Consider the following 19,464-nt stretch of genomic DNA (forward strand, 5'->3'; position numbering starts at 1 on the left):
ACATTCACAGTGAACAATTTTGCTCAAATTCGTTCATTTGACTGAATTTTGAGTGATAATCATTACGTGTAAAATAGCCTTTACATCTCTGGCAGATATGCAAATAATTAGGGTTGTGGTGTGATGAGATGCATGGTCTTGTCACTTGGGGCCCTAAAAGTGGTTCCCCACTTGGCCTATAAAAGGCTCTCAGTCTGTTTGTGTGTAGTGAACTCTTCTTCCACTTGTGTAGACCTTGTTGACCACTAGACGCCTCCACAGCACAGAGAAGAGACTTCACCCCGTTAACAGAGTTTGAGAGGGTGCAATATTGGAATGCGAGATAGTCTATCAACGAATTACCCACCACCAGGGCCATTCTGACCAGACTCTTAGGAGGTGTTGGGACCAGTGGATGTGTGAGGGTATGCACACAAGGTGACAGGGATCTGGGCGCCCTCGACAAACCACCAGTGGAGAAGATTGTCTGATCATCTGACAAGCACGAGCAGCTCCAACTGTTTCATTGTCCGCTATCCAAAGACCGGTGGCGCCATCGTTACACCCCTGTGTCTGTCAGAACCATTTCCAGTCGCTTGGCTGAAGTACATTTGGTCTCACAGCACCTAATACATGTACTGTCTTTGACACCCACCAATTGTTGCCTCAGTTTGCAGTGGTGTCATGAATTATTAAACTGGCCTGCTATGCAGTGGCCCCTTTGGTTTTTTTTTAGCATCAAATTTAGTTTGGGCACTGCCGGCCATGTTTGTGTTTGGAGACGTAGGCGTTAGCGCCTCATTTCACTTTTTATTCCCGACATCAAAATGGCTAGAAGCATACTTGATAACACAGAGTCATTATTTGAAGTCACATACCTTGTTTTTAGAGAACTGTAGGTCATCTTTCAGCCTCTCTCTGTCCTGTTGCCAGTTAGCTTCCTTTTGGGCCTTCTCTTGCTCTACAGAGCTGAGTTGGTTCTGGAGCTTCTCTACATTTGCTGTGACCTCTTCTATCTGTTGGGTCTTTTCCCTCAGCCGGCCTTCTAACTGATGGACAAGCTCCTGGTAGGCATTGTTCTGTGCCTTTAGATCTGATATAGTACAGTTCAGTTGCAGTAATTCATTATGGGTTTTGTCAGTCTGGAAGGAAAAACATATATACTTATTAAGTTGGATGTACAAAGCTTGACTGACTTGACATCACAAGACGCCATTTCACCAAACACTTCTGATCATAGTGGGTTGGTTCCTCATGATTTGCTCTGTCAATCACTAAAGGTCGTTTTACCCAGGATAACTGTCGGGTGCGTAAGCGCCCAACAGTTCCAATGACTATTGCCCCTGTACATTTACACAGGAGCGATAATCATTTACTACTTGAAGGCACAGCGCACCATAGATGAACGAATGCTGTTGTGCCTGCACAAACTAAACAACGAATGTAAAGCAAATAAATTCACTGTGTTATAATGGTAGATTTTCTTGTGTAAAAAATCAGTGTTCTTACCAATATTAAGGGTGCTGAATCCAAACACATCAACCAAAACTGTTCGCAAGGTAAGACAATAGAGGTATAAACATCATAAGAAGGTAGGACATTCAATATTGTACCATTTTGTTACAATATATTGACCATTAAAACCATGGGCCTCATTTATCAAAACTGTCTACCAGGACTTTCCTGAGCGACTTTCCTGTCATTCATTCGGCGAGAGTTGCCTGTGATTGGCTGAGCACCTCAGCCAATCACAATCAGCTCTTTCAGCAAGCGGAGATTTTAAATCCCCGTCTGCTCAAAGAACAGCACTACAGAGCCGGGGACAGTGTGGAGAACATGCGGCTGAGCCCCGGCAGCTGAAGGAAGGGGAGTATTTTTTTTTATTTTTTTACACTACATATAAGCCCTTCCCTGAAAAACAAGAATTTTAAAGCCTTTCCATGAAAAACAATTCAGGAGTTCCGGCAGACCACTGTCTGCAATGGAGCCGCCGGCGGCAGCCGCGGCTCCCTTGAAAACAATGCGTGCATTCACTGTGGTGCACGCATGTCCTATCTTTGCAGGCACACACCTGTAAAAAACGGACATGTGAACACACCATAGGGAATGCATTGGGGCTAATAGACACGTGTTTTTGTGCGCGAGTATGCACGCACAAAAACACGCTCGTGTGAAGCCACCCTAAGTCTGAAACGTTTGAAGCAGCACAGACCTGACTGAGCTATTCTTTTTAGTGAGGCATAGTGGGGGATATTTAGTCATTGTATCTGTATTCTTTCAGTCTTATTAGTGAAAATGATATAAGCAACACTTCACATAATTTACTAATTCTTAAAGGGGTTTGGCCATAAGAAAAAAAAAATGCAATACTTACCTATTCCTTCCCCATTAGTCTTCTTACCGCATCTTCTCCTCGCTCCTCCAGTTCCCTGGGTCACCTAACCCCCAGTCAGCCAGGATCCTCTTCTTCCTGTTTTGGAGAGTCTATTAGCTGTGGTTCACTTCCTGCAGGGCAATGAACACTACGAGTGACATAGCATTGACTGCCCAGCAGCGAATGCCAAAACATCGTCAGTCTGCTTTAGCGAGCAAGTGCTATATCTAGCCACTAGTGTTTCATATAGTATATGAAACACTAGCAGCAAGGCATGGCATATGCGCAGTTGCGCTAAAGCAGGCTGCTGAGCATTCGGCATTCTCTTCTAGGCAGTAAACACTATGTCACTAGCGACGCACCATACATTGCTCTACAGGAAGCAATATGCCGGCAATGTATGCTTCATCACAGGAAGAAAGAGGATCTGGCCGGCTGGAGGGGAGGTGATCCAGGGAACTGGGGGAGCCAAGAGAAGATCATAGAGGTGAAGATCTGGTAAGAAGGCTGCCTGGGGAGGAATAGGTAAGTATAGAAATGTTTTTTTTAATGACAGAACCCCCTTTAAATGTTAGACTTTTGTAGGATTTAACACTTTTTACAGCAATAAGGTGTAACTTAGGGTGTTGGTCAACCATGACTGGGGACTATACTTTCTTTTGCACTATTTTATACGATAAAGCTCAATGGGCTAGGCTCGTTAGAAAGAGCACAACAGTGACTTTGCACAGTTGATGTCTGTTCTTTATCTGATGATCAGCGCTAATTTGGACATATTATTATATTGCAGATTCTAAATTTAACGAAGTGCTCCAACAGTTTCTTGGTGGAAAATGTGGGCAGACTAAGAAATCTAGTGCATTGCCAAATATGTATGGAGCCGTAGCACCAATAAATTGAAAGCTGCGGTAAGAACGGTGTCACACGGACGTAAGCGCATTTATGTGTACATCTGTTCTGCCTATTTGTACAATGGATGTTGCGTATTTGCATGTGCGTGTTTTAGTATATTGAATGGGTAATTAAGTTAATTAGTTGAATATATGCTATTTTCATGCACAAATGCGCAGTAAAATAGAGGATGCTGCATACTTTTTTGCACAAAGGAAATCCATCCCATTATTTATTTTTACAGCAATGAGATGTAACTTAGGGTGTTGGTCAACCACGACTGGACACTACACTTTCTTTTGTTCTGCTTTGCACAATAAATAACGCTCAATGGGCTAGGCTCATCAGAAAGAGCACAGTGGTGACTTCACACAGTTGATGTCTCTTGTTCTTTCTTCGATGATCATCGTTAGTTTTATTTGGACATGTGAGAGAGCTCAGATCCCGGTAGCCTTTTTGCTGTTTCTAAATTTAAAGAAGTACTCCAACATTTGTTTCATGTAAAAAAAAGCCTTTACCCATCAATGCTATCTTGAAAACATGAGCAAAGGAGTCATATATCATCAAGCAAAAAAATCTAAGGGAATGATCTAGGATTCTGTGGAGATAACCTGCCTGACCAAAACACCTGGGCTTAGCTGCAATACCTGACAGAGCACATGGATAAATGTCACTATTATTGGGGGGAGGGGGGACACTGTGCATCCCTTTTAAGAGGCAGCCTATAGGATGCTTAAACAGTCTATTTCTTATACTCAGCTGGTGGTGTAGAATCATGAATAAGAGGTTTGCAATCCGCAAACAGAGTACAGATGCAAACGGCATACAATTAATGTGAAGCATCACCATGCATCTGCTAATTTGGCACATTTGCACCGTTTCCTGTCCCTACTAATTTTCCATCTGCAGTTTTGGCTGTTGGAGAGCCGGGGCAATCTGCTAAATCTGCCAATGTCCCAGATAAGATTATTCTAATAGTTGGAGAGCTGTGTCTAAACATCTACAGATAAAATAGATGGAGCAAATATCAGCTAAAAGTCAACTAGCATAAAATAGAATGCAAGACATCTTCAACTATGTTTCTTGTATACGATTCCTTCATAAACTTTGGTACATATTGTTTAATATGTAACAAACGATTTCAATTAAAATATACATGCAGTACCTCCTGGCAGAATAACTGCAGCTCACTTTGAAGCTTTTCTCTTTCTCTCTGCCATTCAGACCAGCTATGAAGTCTTTCGCCATCCATGACAGCAAACTTTGCCTCTAGTTGTTCTATATGAGTGGCTGATTCATGCTTTTCATCCGTGAGCTCCCTCAGTCTAGCATTCAGTCCTTGAATGGCCTCATAACTCACTTCTCTCTGAGCACTGAGATCGGACACTGTGCTTGTTAGTTGGAGGCTCTGAGCATTCAGCTGGCACAGCTCATCCCAGTATTTTTCATTCTAAGTATAAAAAATTTATAAAACATTATCAATCACAAAACATATTCCACAGTAATGTTTCATTTCTAGTCATTCTTCTACCCCCCCCCATCCCCGAGCGCGCATGCACGCGCATGCACGCGCATGCAAACGCATGCACACGCATGCACACGCACACACCCTGTACCCGTACCCATACCTAAACCGTGCTGCAGACAGCTGCAAAACGAATATATATACATGATCTAGCCCCTTAACATAAGACCACATGAAAAGTTGTTTGGAACCCCTTAGGCCAATTTCACACAGGCGAGTGGGATATTGGGCCACGAATCACGGCCCGATATTGCACTTGCCAATAGCTGAATTTGCCATGGATGTGAAGCATTTTTATATCAAAAATGTCTCGCATAACTCTGGGGAAGTAGCAATCCTCTGCCGCGGCTGATAGCAGAGTTTCCCCCATTGTTTTAAATAGGGAAACCTCGCACCGCACCGCATACACCTAGCACGTGGCACGATGCTGCCGCCAGCCACATTTATATCAATAGGAGATACGATGCAAGGGCATGCCAAAAGATAGGGCTGCAGAGACCTTATATCTCCTGTATAGAATTAGATATGTATAGCTGGTATAAGCTATATAGCTCCTGTATATTTTCCAGCAGGATAGTGCTCAGCCGCGCACACAAGGAGGTCGCAAAAATGCCTCCACAATATTGCCACCCTTTCGTGGCTGCCGGGTCACCAGATTAATATATGGGACTATCTGGGACGCCAGCTTCGACAGCCAACGGGTCTAGATGATCTAGAGGCTCAGTAACAGCAAATTTGGAGCGATATGCCGTACAAGATGGAACTTGTATACCTCCATGCCCAACTGTATCACATATTGTAGAGGCAGTACAACAGGGTCCTAAAGCCTCCATGCCGCCCGTATCACATCTCATATCCAAGCTAGAGGTGGTACAACAGGGTTCTAGATCCTCAATACCTACCTCCATCACATCTTGTATCCAACCTAGAGGCAGTAAAGCAGGGTACTGGAGCCCCCATGCCCTCCTATATCATATCTTGTATCCAAGCTACAGACGGAAATGCGGGGTTACTGGAGCCTCCATGCCCGCATGTATCACACCTTGCATCCAAGCTAGAGGTGGTACAGCAGGGTACTGGAACATCCACGCCTATCTGTATCACATCTTGAATCCAATCTAGAGGCACTACAACAGGGTACTGGAGTCTCCATGCCCAACTGTATCACATCTTGTATTCAAGCTGGAGGCGGTACACCAGAGTACTAGAGCCTCTATGGCACCTGTAACTCATCTTGAATCCAAGCTAGAGGCGGTACAGCAGAGTACTAGAGCCTTCATACCCACCTGTATCACATCTTGTATCGAAGCTGGAGGTGGTTCAACAGGGTACTAGAGCCTCCATACCTGCCCGTATCACATCTTGTATCCAAGCTAGAGCAGGTACAACAGAATGCTAGACCCTCTATGGCACCCGTATCTCATCTTGAATCCAAGCTAGAGGTGGTACAACAGGGTACTAGTGCCTCCATGCCTGTCATATCACATCTTGTATCCAAGCTTGAGGCGGTACAACAGGGTACTAGAGCCTCCATGCCTGCCCATTTCACATCTTGTATCCAAGCTACAGGCAGTACAAACAGGGTGCTAGAGCCTCAATGCCCGCCCGTATCACATCTTGTATCCAAGTTAGAGGAGGTACAATAGGGTACTAGATCCTCCATGCTGCCTGTATCACATCTTATATCAAAGCTTGAGGCGGTACAACAGGGTACTCGAGCATCCATGCCTGCCCATACCACATCTTATATCCAAGCTACAGGCAGTACAAACAGGGTACTAAATCCTCCATGCCTGCCCGTAACATATCTTGTATCCAAGCTAGAGGCGTGGGGTCTTAGAGTTTCCATTCAAGGGTCAGTTTTCCACAATAAATTCTCCTTTTGCTCTAATATTGTAATCACTTATTTATATCAACGTTACAATCACACAGAGAAAGTTTCATCCGATTCCAACAACTTCTTCTAGGGGAGGGATATTTTTACAATGAGTATTTATACAGCCATGTAGGAGTCATTCCTCTACGCCGGTAGCAAGTCCCGATAAATGGGGAGGGTTAGATAAAGACCTGGTGACCTACCCTGTGAAAACCTCGCCTTCGAAACCCTATGAAAGAGCTCTCAAATAATTCAAATATGGTTTCCGATGGCAGGACCCCTAGGCCAAAGGATTCTCTAAATGCGACTGGGGAAGAGTGAGGTGTGAGTACAAGTAGTCAGGGTTTTCCTCATGACGCAACTGTGGGAAAGCCCTCGGGAAGCCCAGCTGCTGATGCATTTCATGATGAAAGGAAAGGACTGCGCTGTACCAAAGCTCACATACTAGCAACATGGAATGTGCGTGGCATGAGTCTAGGTGATTGGACATTGTGAAATGTGAAATGACAAGGCTTGACAATGATATTCTTGGAATTAGCGAATTGCACTGGATAGGTAATGGATATTTTTAGTTCTATGACTTCACAAGAATGCCAAGAGGAATGGAGTAGCCTTTATTACAAACAAGTGGACCTCAAAGGCAATAGAAAGTTTTAGAACAATCAGCGACTGTATCATTGCTATCCGGATACGTGGTAAGCCAGTGACCATCTCAATCTTACAGGTCTATGGTCCAACGATGGATGCTAATGAGGAAACCATTTAAGATTTTTATGCCGACTGTACACGTGGACATCTCCCAATGGCCTCCATCAAAATCAGATTGACTACATCCTGCGTAATCATCGTTGGCGAAGTTCAGTCATTGCAATAAAAACCTCTCCTGGCTCTGACTGTGGCTCTGATCATGAACCCCTTGCATCTAAGATCAGGATTAAATTATGTAGCATTAAGAAAGTTGCTCCACTGAGAAAATTTGACGCCTCTAAAATCCCCCAATCATACACTATTGAGGTAGCAAACAGATTTGAACTGCTTGACACATCAGAAAAGCATCCAGAGGAACTATGGCACGATATACAGTCCACAGTTATGGAAACAGACAGTTAGCATCTAACCTACAAGCAGGAAAAATGTCGCTATTGGTTGTCCAAGCAAAACCTCAGAATAGTCGATGAAAAAAAGAACAGCAAAGGCGGCCGGCAACAAAGATGGAGTTCGGCAACTAAAAGCCAATTCTCAGCGAGCGGCAAGGAAAGACAAGGAAATTAACTGGAATGAGCATTACGAAGCAGAAGCCATGAAAGGCCATATGCGAGGCCTATTCTCAGAGGTCAAGATGGCCCGAAAACCTATCTTGGCAAGCAACAGCACAATCAAAGACAAAAATAGGAAGGAACTGAATGACCAACAGAGTAGCAAGGATAGGCGGAGGGAATACTCAGAGGAACTATATGCCTGCAACCACCTACCTGGACCATTGTATGAGGTGGAGCCTGTGGACTTGGAGCCCTCCATTATTGAGTCAGAGGTAGTTATGGCAATGAAACAACTAGCCAAAAATAAAGCACCCGGCATAGATAATATACCGGCAGAGCTATTGCTGCCAGTACCAGTAAAACCATCCCAGAGCTGTGCCAGGGAGTCTGGGTATCCGCACAATGACCACAGGACTGGAAAAGATCTGTCTTCATCCCTCTGCCAAAAGAGGCAACTCCCAGATTTTCTCCAACTACCGAACAATAGCCCTCATTTTAATGCAAGCAAGACCTTCTCAAAATAATACAGGAAAGACTGAGATCAGTAGTTGAAGCGGCACTTCCTGATGTGCAGCCAGGACTCCGTCGAGGACGCAGCACCCGCGACCATATTGTAAACCTGTGATGGACCATGGAAAAAGCTCAAGAATACCTAAAGAATATCTATATGTGCTTCATCGCTACATCACGGCCTTTAACTGCGTCGACCATGGCAAGCTATGGCATGCCCTACAAGAGCTGGCATATCAGCGCATCTAGTTAAGCTAATAAAATCACTTTATACCAATCAAGAAGCCACTGTGAGAACACAATATGGCGACACAGATTAGTTTGGAGTCCGACAGGGCTGCATCCTCTCACCCTTCTTGTTTAACCTATATGCGGAAGCGATCATGCGTAAAATGGACCAAGACGAATTGGAAATTGGGGTGAAAATAGGTGGCAAAAACCTCAACAATCTCTGTTATGCGGATGACACAACTCTGCTTGCAGAAACAGAAGCAGGTCTGAAGCAGCTGATATGAAAGATTAATACTGAAAGTGAAAACATGGGCCTCTACCTGAATTTAAGGAAGACTGAAATTATTAGAACTGCAGAAAATGGGCAAATTTAAATGAAAATCGACAACAAGGCCAAAGATTGTGTGCAAGGCTTCATCTTCCTTGGTTCGAAAATTGACTAGGCTGGAGAATCTATGCCAGAGATAAAACATAGGATAGCATTGGGCAAAGCGTGATGCTAAACATGGACAACATCTGGAAAAGCAGGGATATCGGCGTAGCAACTAAATGCAGGATAGTGCAAACCATCGTATTCCCCATAGCCATGTATGGATGTGAAAGATGGACTGCGAAAAAAGCTGATAGCAGGATTGATATGTTTGAGCTGCGGTGCTGGCGAATGCTGCTGCGTATGCCCTGAATGGCCAGAGTAACAAACAGAGAAGTCCTAAACCATATAAGACCCGATATATCACTGGAAGACAAGATGACCCGGCACAGACTCACGGACTTTGGGCATGTAATGTGAGCAGAGTCGTTAGAAAAATCTATAATGCTTGGACAGATCAGTGGCAAAAGAAGACCTGGTGCCAAAGAACATGATGGCTGATGCTGCCATAGCTGATACGGGCATGGATATCATACAACTGAAAGAAGCAGTGCAAAACCGAAAACCATGGTGAGAGAGAGCCTTAAGGGTCGCCGAGGGTCGTGAACGACTAAACGGCTAACAACAACATTTATACACAGGGGTTTTCTTTGCCACCCCTCAGCTGTCTCATTGTTTTTTATTCTGAAGTAAATGATTCCAGTTTTGATAACCTCTCTGGGTATTGTAGTTCACCCATTCCATTTATTACTTTAGATGCCCATCTTTTTACCTGCTCAAGCACTGATATGTCCTTCTTGAGTACCGCTGCCAAAACTCTCTCCAATATCCGCTGTATGGTCTGAGTGTGTGCAGGCCTCTGCTATGGATTGTGTTGGTGTGACTTACACTACTAGATTGACCTGTCGCTACGCCAACACAAAAAGCTTGGAAAAACGGTTGCAAGCGTTTTAAGAACTGTTAGGCCTCATGTCCACGTGGAAAATCAGGCCCGCTACGGATTCTCCATGGAGAATCTGCAGCGGGTCCCTCCTGCCCTGCGGACATGAGCGCTGAAAAGAAGAAATAACTCACCTCTCGCACGCTCTGGATCTTCCATTCGTCATGGCTTCATCTTCTCTCCGTCGCGGCCAGATTTTCTTTCTTCGGCCCGGCGGATGCGCACGGCATGCCGGTTGCGTGCCGCGCGCATGCGCCGGCCCAAAGAAAAAAGATCCGGCCGCGACGGAGAGAAGATGAAGCCGCGAAGAAGGGAAGATCCGGAGCAGGTGAGTATATTCTGTTTTTGGTCTCCCGCGGATCCGGACGGCTTCCATATGCTTCAATAGAAGCCTGCGGGAGCCGTCCCCGCGGGAGACCCGCACGAAAATGGAGCATGGTCCGGATTTTTTCATGCTCCATTTTTTTTATTCCCTTTTATTGACCATCCACAGGTATTTATCTACCCGCGGGTGGTCAATGCATCCCTATGGGATGTGGATCCGCATGCGGGTGATCCGCTGCGGATTCTAAATCCTATTTTGCCCGTGCACATGAGGCCTTAAGCCGAGGATTCAGCTCAAACTGCTCGCCATCCGTGGTTTGGTCTTCCACATTTTGGGGACTTGGCAACAGTCAATTAGTGTATGTTACATGTCGGTATATTACACCACTTAGTAGAATAAATGTTACTGTGGAGCCCTCAGTATATTCGGTGTATCCTGTATATATCTTGTATCTCTGGTATACTCTACAGAGAGATAAAACAGTCACTGAGCTACAGACCACTATATACATGTGTGTAGCAGAGCAGAGTGTGTGTGCCTGCGTGTAGCAGAGCCGAGTGTGCGAACCTGCGTGTAGCAAAGCAGATTGCGTGCAGCAACGTGCAGCAAAGCAGAGTACGTGCAGCAGTGTGTAGGTTTTGCTACATGCACCCTGCTTTGCTACACGCACTCTGCTCATCCAGAGACAGGTGGCGCCATCATTGCATCCCTGTGTCTTTTGGAACAAAGCCGAAGGTGTGTAGCAAAGCCGAGTGCGTGCAGCCGCGTGTAGCAAAGCCAAGCGCGCACAGCCGCGCGTAGCAAAGCCAAGCGCACGGAGCCGCGCATAGCAAAGCCAAGCGTGCGCAGCCGCGTGTAGCAAAGCCAAGCGCGCGCAGCCGCGTGTAGTAAAGCCAAGTGCATGCAACAGCGTGCCTGCAGCAAAACAGAGTGCGTGCAGCAGTGCTGAATGTGCGTTGCTCTATGGGGAGAAGAGCTGAGTGTGTGCCTGCGTGTAGCAGAGCCGAGTGTGCGAACCTGCGTGTAGCAAAGCAGATTGCGTGCAGCAACGTGCAGCAAAGCAGAGTACGTGCAGCAGTGTGTAGGTTTTGCTACATGCACCCTGCTTTGCTACACGCACTCTGCTCATCCAGAGACAGGTGGCGCCATCATTGCATCCCTGTGTCTTTTGGAACAAAGCCGAAGGTGTGTAGCAAAGCCGAGTGCGTGCAGCCGCGTGTAGCAAAGCCAAGCGCGCACAGCCGCGCGTAGCAAAGCCAAGCGCACGGAGCCGCGCATAGCAAAGCCAAGCGTGCGCAGCTGCGTGTAGCAAAGCCAAGCGCGCGCAGCCGCGTGTAGTAAAGCCAAGTGCATGCAACAGCGTGCCTGCAGCAAAACAGAGTGCGTGCAGCAGTGCTGAATGTGCGTTGCTCTATGGGGAGAAGAGCTGAGTGTGTGCCTGCGTGTAGCAGAGCCGAGTGTGCGAACCTGCGTGTAGCAAAGCAGATTGCGTTCAGCAACGTGCAGCAAAGCAGAATGCGTGCAGCAGTGTGTAGGTTTTGCTACATGCACTCGGCTTTGCTACACGCACTCTGCTTTGCTACACGCACTCTAGGTGGCGCCAACATTACATCCCTGTGTCTGTTGGAACAAAGCCAAAGGAGTGTAGCAAAGCCGAATGTGCGTGCAGCCAAGCCGAATGTGCGCGCAGCCAAGCCTAATGTGCCTGCAGCCGCGTGCAGCAAAGCCGAATGTGCGTGCAGCCGCGTGTAGCAAAGCCGAATGTGCGTGCAGCCACGTTCAGCAAAGCAGAGTGTGTGCAGCCGCGTGCGGCAAAGCCGAGTGTTTTGCTACATGCACTCTGCTTTGCTACACGCGGCTACACGCACTCTGCTTTGCTACATGCACTCTGCTCATCCAGAGACAGGTGGCGCCATCATTACATCCCTGTGTCTGTTGGAACAAAGCCAAAGGCGTGTAGCAAAGCCGAATGTGCGTGCAGCCGCGTGCGGCAAAGCCAAATGCGTGCAGCCACGTGCGGCAAAGCCAAATGCGTCCAGGTGCGTGCAGCAAAACAGAGTGCGTGCAGCAGTGCGCGTTGCTCTGTGGGGAGAAGAGCTGAGTGTGTGCAGCAATGTGTAGCAGAGCTGAGTGTGTGCAGCAAAGCTATATGTGTAACGGCATGTAGCAGAGCTGAGTGTGCGCAGCAGCGTGTAGTAGAGCTGACTTTGTGGATAGGAGATAACCTGCAGTAAAACTACAACTCTCTGAATATTAGCCATGGGGAAGGGATGACTTTTTTTTCTGCACAACATAAACATAGGACAGTCAGACTAGGACAGTCATTGGACCACCACACCTGAAATAGTACCTGTGATCCCGGAACCAGACTGCTGCTCTGTAATTGTCCAGCAGACAGCAGCAGTGTGAGGGGAGCAAGGAGTACAGACCCAGGAGCAGAAGGATGAGGACGTCATCACCTGGTTCCACTCCATACACTGCATTGGTCTCCCCTCTCCACTCCGTACACTGCATTGGTCTCCAGCGCCGATCGCATTGCCGGGGGGGGGGGGGGTTCCGTGCAGCTCGGGATGACAGCTCCACGCTGTCGGCTACCTGCGGACACCGGCAGCATAGAGCTGTCACATCCAGAGTCCGAGGGGCTTTATTCTCTGCAGGACACATGTTTTTACGTCCTCAGAGAATAAAGCCCACTTTGGGAGGACGTAAAAACACTATGGGCTGGTCGTTAAGGGGTTAATAGTTGGAGCTGTACAATGAGCGGGTACTGCAACACACAAAAGAAACACCCAAAAGGGTGAGGTGGATAAACTGCAAGCCACAAGGAGAGTCCGAACCACATGACTCCAATAGCAATTTGAATATAGTTGGATATAGTGGCAAAAGAGATTTCTCTTTTACCAAAGTGTAAAAGGGGCAAATTATTGGAATGTGATAAGCGGGATGGTTGTATTGACAAACTCCCTGCCACTTAGACCGTTCTCACCAGGCTGTTAGGAGGTATTGAGACCAGTGGATGCGTGAGGACACACAAGGTGACCGAGCTCAGGACGCTCTCAACAGATTACCAGTAGAGAGGGTCGTTTGATCATCCGACAAGGACAACCAGCTCCAACTATTAATGTGAATATAGCTGGATATAGTGGCAGCATGAGCAGAAAATCAACTTCTTGATAAAAAAAAATGCAAAAAGCTTTATTAATCCATGGTCAGAATAAAAAGTAAGCAAGCTACGTTTCGGCCATATTGGGCCTTCTTCAGGGCTTGAAATATAAAATGATGTATACGGATTGATACTGTACCATGCTAAATATACATATATCATATATACTGTATATACACACACACACACACACACATTATATATATATATATATATATACACACACACACACACACATTATATATATATATATATATATATATATATATATACACACACACACACATTATATATATATATATATATATATATATATACACACACACACACACACATATATATATATATATATATATACATACACACACACTATACTATACTGATATATGCTGCAGCATATTAATACTGTATATACATGCTGATATATCATGATATGTATACTGGACCATACAGATATATAATGTACCATGCAAACTGAAATAGAAGAGTCAGTTAGTCAGTCAGTTTGCAAATTTTGCGACTTCGTGTAAACCCACCTGGAAGTTCGCCAAAACCCCTAAAACTGGTGTATAACACGGTCTGATAACCATAAAAGCCCCGTATAATACTCAGTGTCACAGCCGGCTCCTGCTGTGAGATAGCGCAGGCTCACTTCTGAGCCCCCGCCATCCACAGAACGTATGTTTAAGTCCTGTTGCGTTAAGTCCCCCTCAGTTGTATACATATATCTGGTGGCAGTAAGGGGTTAAAATATCACACTATTTATTCCACACGATGAACATCATAACAGAAAAGGTACAGAATGTCAGAATTGTGAGGGTTTTTTGTTACCCTGTTTTCCAAAATAATTGAATAAAAAGTCATTAAAAAGATGTGTGTACCCCAAAATTGTGATGGTAAAAACCACAACTTGTGCCACAAATAAGCCTTCTGACAGCGCAAGCGACAAAAACATAAAAGTTGTGGGAGTACGGCTCCGGTCACATCATCTCACATCACTTCTCTTCCGTGGCTGTGACTTCATATAATTCACATGACCCTTATCCTGGATTGTCACAGCGCCAAAGTATGCCACACCATTACTCCACCAACACTAAGGCCTCATGTCCACGGGCAAAAGAAGAATTAAAATCCGCAGCGGATTTTAACTCTTCTCCTGCCCGCGGATCTGCACCCCATAGGGATGCATTGACCACCCGCGGGTAGATAAATACCCGCGGATGGTCAATAAAAGTGATTTTAAAAAAAATGGAGCATGAAAAAATCTGGACCATGCTCCATTTTCATGCGGGTCTCCTGCGGGGACGGCTCCCGCAGGCTTCTATTGAAGCCTATGGAAGCCGTCCGGATCCGCGGGAGACCTAAAATAGGAATTTAAAAGAATTTACCCATCTGGAGCGGACCGGGAAGGTCTTCTCTGCCTCACGGCCGCATCTCCCTTGCTTCGGCTCGGCGGATGTGCCCGGCGCATGCGCGCGGCACGTCGGCGACGTGCCGGCAACGTGCCGCAGCCGTGACGAGTTCATCCGCCGGCCGAAAATAAGATCCGGCCGTGAGGAAGAGAAGACTTTCCTGAACCGCTCCGGATGGGTAAATTCTTTTAAATTCCTATTTTCAGCGCTCATGTCCGCGGGGCAGGAGGGACCCGCTGCAGATTCTCCATGGAGAATCCGTAGCGGGCCTGATTTTCCCCGTGGACATGAGGCCTAAGACTTGTCATGATCATGACCGGGCGGCGGCAGCAGGAACAGCGAGCAAGTGTTTTCATCATTGGGCTCAAGGGGAATCGCCAGGGGGTCTCATTTATCCAAACTGTCTTAACAGTAAAACGGTTTTTGTTGCCCATAGCAGCCAATCAGAGCTCAGCTGTCATTTCTTATACTGCTGTGGTAAAATAGAAGCCGATTGGCTGCTATGGGCAATAAAGACAGTTTTACTGTTTGACAGTCTTGATAAATCTTCCCCATAATATTCTTATCTATGGAAAAGTCTGGACAAACTTCTTAATGGGCAATTATCATGACATCACAAGGTGTATTACATCACAGACATCACAATAGCTTCAGAATGTCCAGAGTTCTAAACCTGAAGCTTCTTGTGGCAGTTGAGCGCGACGGCTTGAAGAGGACGAGTCTAGGTAAGAAGCTCTTCACTCAGGGTACTTTTACACCGGACGACTGTCGGGGGCAGAAGCGTCCAACCGTAGTCCCAACGACTATTACTCCTGTGCTTTCTCATCGCAGTAATGGTAGTGCAGTGAATGGAGGCGGAGCGTGACGGAGATCTCTTCTGGCCACCGACCTCCATTCACTGTGAACAGGCAGTCGCTCAAAGATGACACTGAGAGAGGTCGCTGACTAGTCGTTTAGTTTCAGTGAGGTGAAACGAAGCGGCTGGCAACTGTCATATGCTACGTTTACATGAGACAACTATCACTTAATATCGCTTGATCTGTCGGTGATAGTTGGCCTATGTAAAAGTAACTTTAGCGCTGAGACCTTGTTCACGCATCGTGGAACTCTGAGTACTTGGACTTGTGGGCGCTCTGGGGCAGATTTCTTCGAATCCTTAGGCCAGTTTTCTAGCATAGAAAAGTCACACAATTTGGCGCACAGCATCCTTTATGTCAAAATGCACAATTTTATTTTGACTTTATTTTGGATGAGAAAATGCTGCAGTGTTTTCTGCTGCCTTTCTGCCCCGGGTGAATGCACCCTTAATGCAGTAATATCCGCTCTCTTGTCCGGCTGTATAGACACTCAGCAGATTATTAGGTAGTGTAGCTGGCTCTCCACAAAGCGGCCATCTCTTGATCAAGTCATCCGCTCGGCCTATACACATCAGAAGCAGCTTAACTGAGGAAGAGGCTTCTCTTGCGCTGCAGATTGCTCCGACCGCCTTCGGTCACAGTAAAGAGGCAGTCGTTCATCCATGTTTATACGGACAGATCATCGCTCATCTTTTATACCTGCAGATATTATGTCTATGCCCGGCTGCGTGTCAAGCCCGTCTATGCCCGGCTGCGTGTCAAGCCCGTCTATGCCCGGCTGCGTGTCAAGCCCATCTATGCCCGGCTACGTGTCAAGCACATCTATGCCCGGCTGCGTGTCAAGCCCGTCTATGTCCACCTTTATGTCAATCACGTCTATGCCCGGGTGCGTGTCAAGCACGTCTATGCCCGGCTGCGTGTCAAGCATGTCTATGCCCGGCTGCGTGTCAAGCACGTCTATGCCGGGCTGCGTGTCAAGCCCGTCTATGTCCACCTTTATGTCAATCACGTCTATGCCCGGCTGCGTGTCAAGCATGTCTATGCCCGGCTGCGTGTCAAGCATGTCTATGCCCGGCTGCGTGTCAAGCACGTCTATGCCGGGCTGCGTGTCAAGCCCGTCTATGTCCACCTTTATGTCAATCACGTCTATGCCTGGCTGTGTGTCAAGCATGTCTATGCCCGGCTGCGTGTCAAGCACGTCTATGCCCGGCTGCGTGTCAAGCACGTCTATGCCAGGCTGCGTGTCAAGCCCGTCTATGTCCACCTTTATGTCAATCACGTCTATGCTCGGCTGCGTGTCAAGCACGTCTATGCCCGGCTGCGTGTCAAGCACGTCTATGCCCGGCTGCGTGTCAAGCACGTCTATGCCGGGCTGCGTGTCAAGCCCGTCTATGTCCACCTTTATGTCAATCACGTCTATGCCCGGCTGCGTGTCAAGCACGTCTATACCCGGCTGCGTGTCAAGCATGTCTATGCCCGGCTGCGTGTCAAGCACGTCTATGCCCGGCTGCGTGTCAAGCCCGTCTATGTCCACCTTTATGTCAATCACGTCTATGCCTGGCTGTGTGTCAAGCACGTCTATGCCCGGCTGCGTGTCAAGCACGTCTATGCCCGGCTGCGTGTCAAGCACGTCTATGCCCGGCTGCGTGTCAAGCACGTCTATGCCCGGCTGCGTGTCAAGCACGTCTATGCCAGGCTGCGTGTCAAGCCCGTCTATGTCCACCTTTATGTCAATCACGTCTATGCTCGGCTGCGTGTCAAGCACGTCTATGCCCGGCTGCGTGTCAAGCACGTCTATGCCCGGCTGCGTGTCAAGCACGTCTATGCCAGGCTGCGTGTCTAGCCCGTCTATGTCCACCTTTATGTCAATCACGTCTATGCTCGGCTGCGTGTCAAGCACGTCTATGCCCGGCTGCGTGTCAAGCACGTCTATGCCCGGCTGCGTGTCAAGCACGTCTATGCCGGGCTGCGTGTCAAGCCCGTCTATGTCCACCTTTATGTCAATCACGTCTATGCCTGGCTGTGTGTCAAGCATGTCTATGCCCGGCTGCGTGTCAAGCACGTCTATGCCCGGCTGCGTGTCAAGCACGTCTATGCCAGGCTGCGTGTCAAGCCCGTCTATGTCCACCTTTATGTCAATCACGTCTATGCTCGGCTGCGTGTCAAGCACGTCTATGCCCGGCTGCGTGTCAAGCACGTTTATGCCCGGCTGCGTGTCAAGCACGTCTATGCCGGGCTGCGTGTCAAGCCCGTCTATGTCCACCTTTATGTCAATCACGTCTATGCCCGGCTGCGTGTCAAGCACGTCTATGCCCGGCTGCGTGTCAAGCATGTCTATGCCCGGCTGCGTGTCAAGCACGTCTATGCCGGGCTGCGTGTCAAGCCCGTCTATGTCCACCTTTATGTCAATCACGTCTATGCCTGGCTGTGTGTCAAGCACGTCTATGCCCGGCTGCGTGTCAAGCACGTCTATGCCCGGCTGCGTGTCAAGCACGTCTATGCCCGGCTTTATGTCAATCACGTCTATGTCAATCAGTAACTATATATATAGCAATATGCAGCAGGTTAGATTAGATCCAGGGTGATATCCGATCGCCACATTTGGGGTCAAGAAGGAATTTTTTGCCCTCCGAGGTGTAACTCTCTGGGGGGTTTTTCGCCTTCTTCTGGATCTTTGGGTCCGGTGGCTCTCACTTCAGGACAATGGTGGACTGTTCATAATGACCGCAGCAAGGTCTGTGATCTCCACCGGCCTGACCTGAGAGTAATTGTGACTGTTGCTTATTCTATAAAAGGACCGGTAATATTTAATTACAATGTTGCTTATTGCTTCTCCAATAAAGAAAAATTCCTAAAAAAATCCATTGCAGTGTTGGTCTTTTGTCTGGATTTCTTCTGTACAGTCACCATGATGAGAACGATCACTGCCACTTAATACTTCAGAGCTAGAGCTGGGCTGAGCTACTGATTCTGTATATAATAAAGTGTATCAGCCGCCACATACATGACGACAGCAGTTGGGAGACAGGAACTATAGGGGGTCCATATATCGAGAACATATGACTCCACCTATAGCGACATCAGCTCCTGTCTCAGGGTACATTACAAGTGTTATGGGGTTCAGGTCTCTGTAATGGGGCTCAAACATTGTCTGTGCCCCCACTTCTACCCAACATACTGCCTGAAGAACGACTGAAGATCGAGTCACCAAGAGCAGCCGAGTACAGAAGACACAACAGGGGTCTTGTATAAAGATAGGTCACAGACTAAAGAGATGTTGGTCATTGGTAGTGCAACAAGTAGCTATGGGGAACTTAGAACTTGTAAGGGAATGCTGCTAAGCAATGAGCAGTATTAGCAGACAGCGGATCGTAGTTACTAAGGGGATATCTTATGCCAGTCTAAGGAAAGGAGATTGTTAGAGAGGACTCATTAGTTTTCTTATTATGGAACCCCTTTATGTACATCCCTGGCTGTAGCCCAGTCCCCTCCGCCCCCTACCACATTACCTCTTGCTTCGATATTTGCAGTTCGCGTGTCACTCGTCACACATTGAGTCAGTAGTCAAGTTCCTGACATACACGTTGTAGCGTATCACGACTGACTGATGCAATGGCTTCGGTGATGTGTACTCGCAGATCATGTATGGTGGGTGGTAAGAGGGATAATATAGACTAACACTCCTCTAGGGAGAAAAACATCACAAGGCATGAGGTCCGGGGAACATGGAAGCCACGGAAGAAGTTCACTAT

General features: G+C 47.2%; 1 protein-coding gene across 1 annotated transcript; it reads right to left on the reverse strand.

Moving 5' to 3' along the window:
• Window positions 1-839: 839 nt before the first annotated feature.
• Window positions 840-19,243, reverse strand: LOC136620143 (ankycorbin-like). The gene is made up of 3 exons (XM_066594859.1): window positions 19,222-19,243; window positions 4,410-4,694; window positions 840-1,121 (listed from the first exon to the last, which is right to left on the reverse strand). The coding sequence occupies exons 2-3, from the start codon at window positions 4,494-4,496 to the stop codon at window positions 840-842; spliced, it is 369 nt and encodes a 122-aa protein (XP_066450956.1). The 5' UTR covers window positions 4,497-4,694; window positions 19,222-19,243.
• Window positions 19,244-19,464: the final 221 nt, after the last annotated feature.

Source organism: Eleutherodactylus coqui, chromosome 3 (assembly GCF_035609145.1).
Source record: "Eleutherodactylus coqui strain aEleCoq1 chromosome 3, aEleCoq1.hap1, whole genome shotgun sequence".
Classification (NCBI taxonomy): domain Eukaryota; kingdom Metazoa; phylum Chordata; class Amphibia; order Anura; family Eleutherodactylidae; genus Eleutherodactylus; species Eleutherodactylus coqui.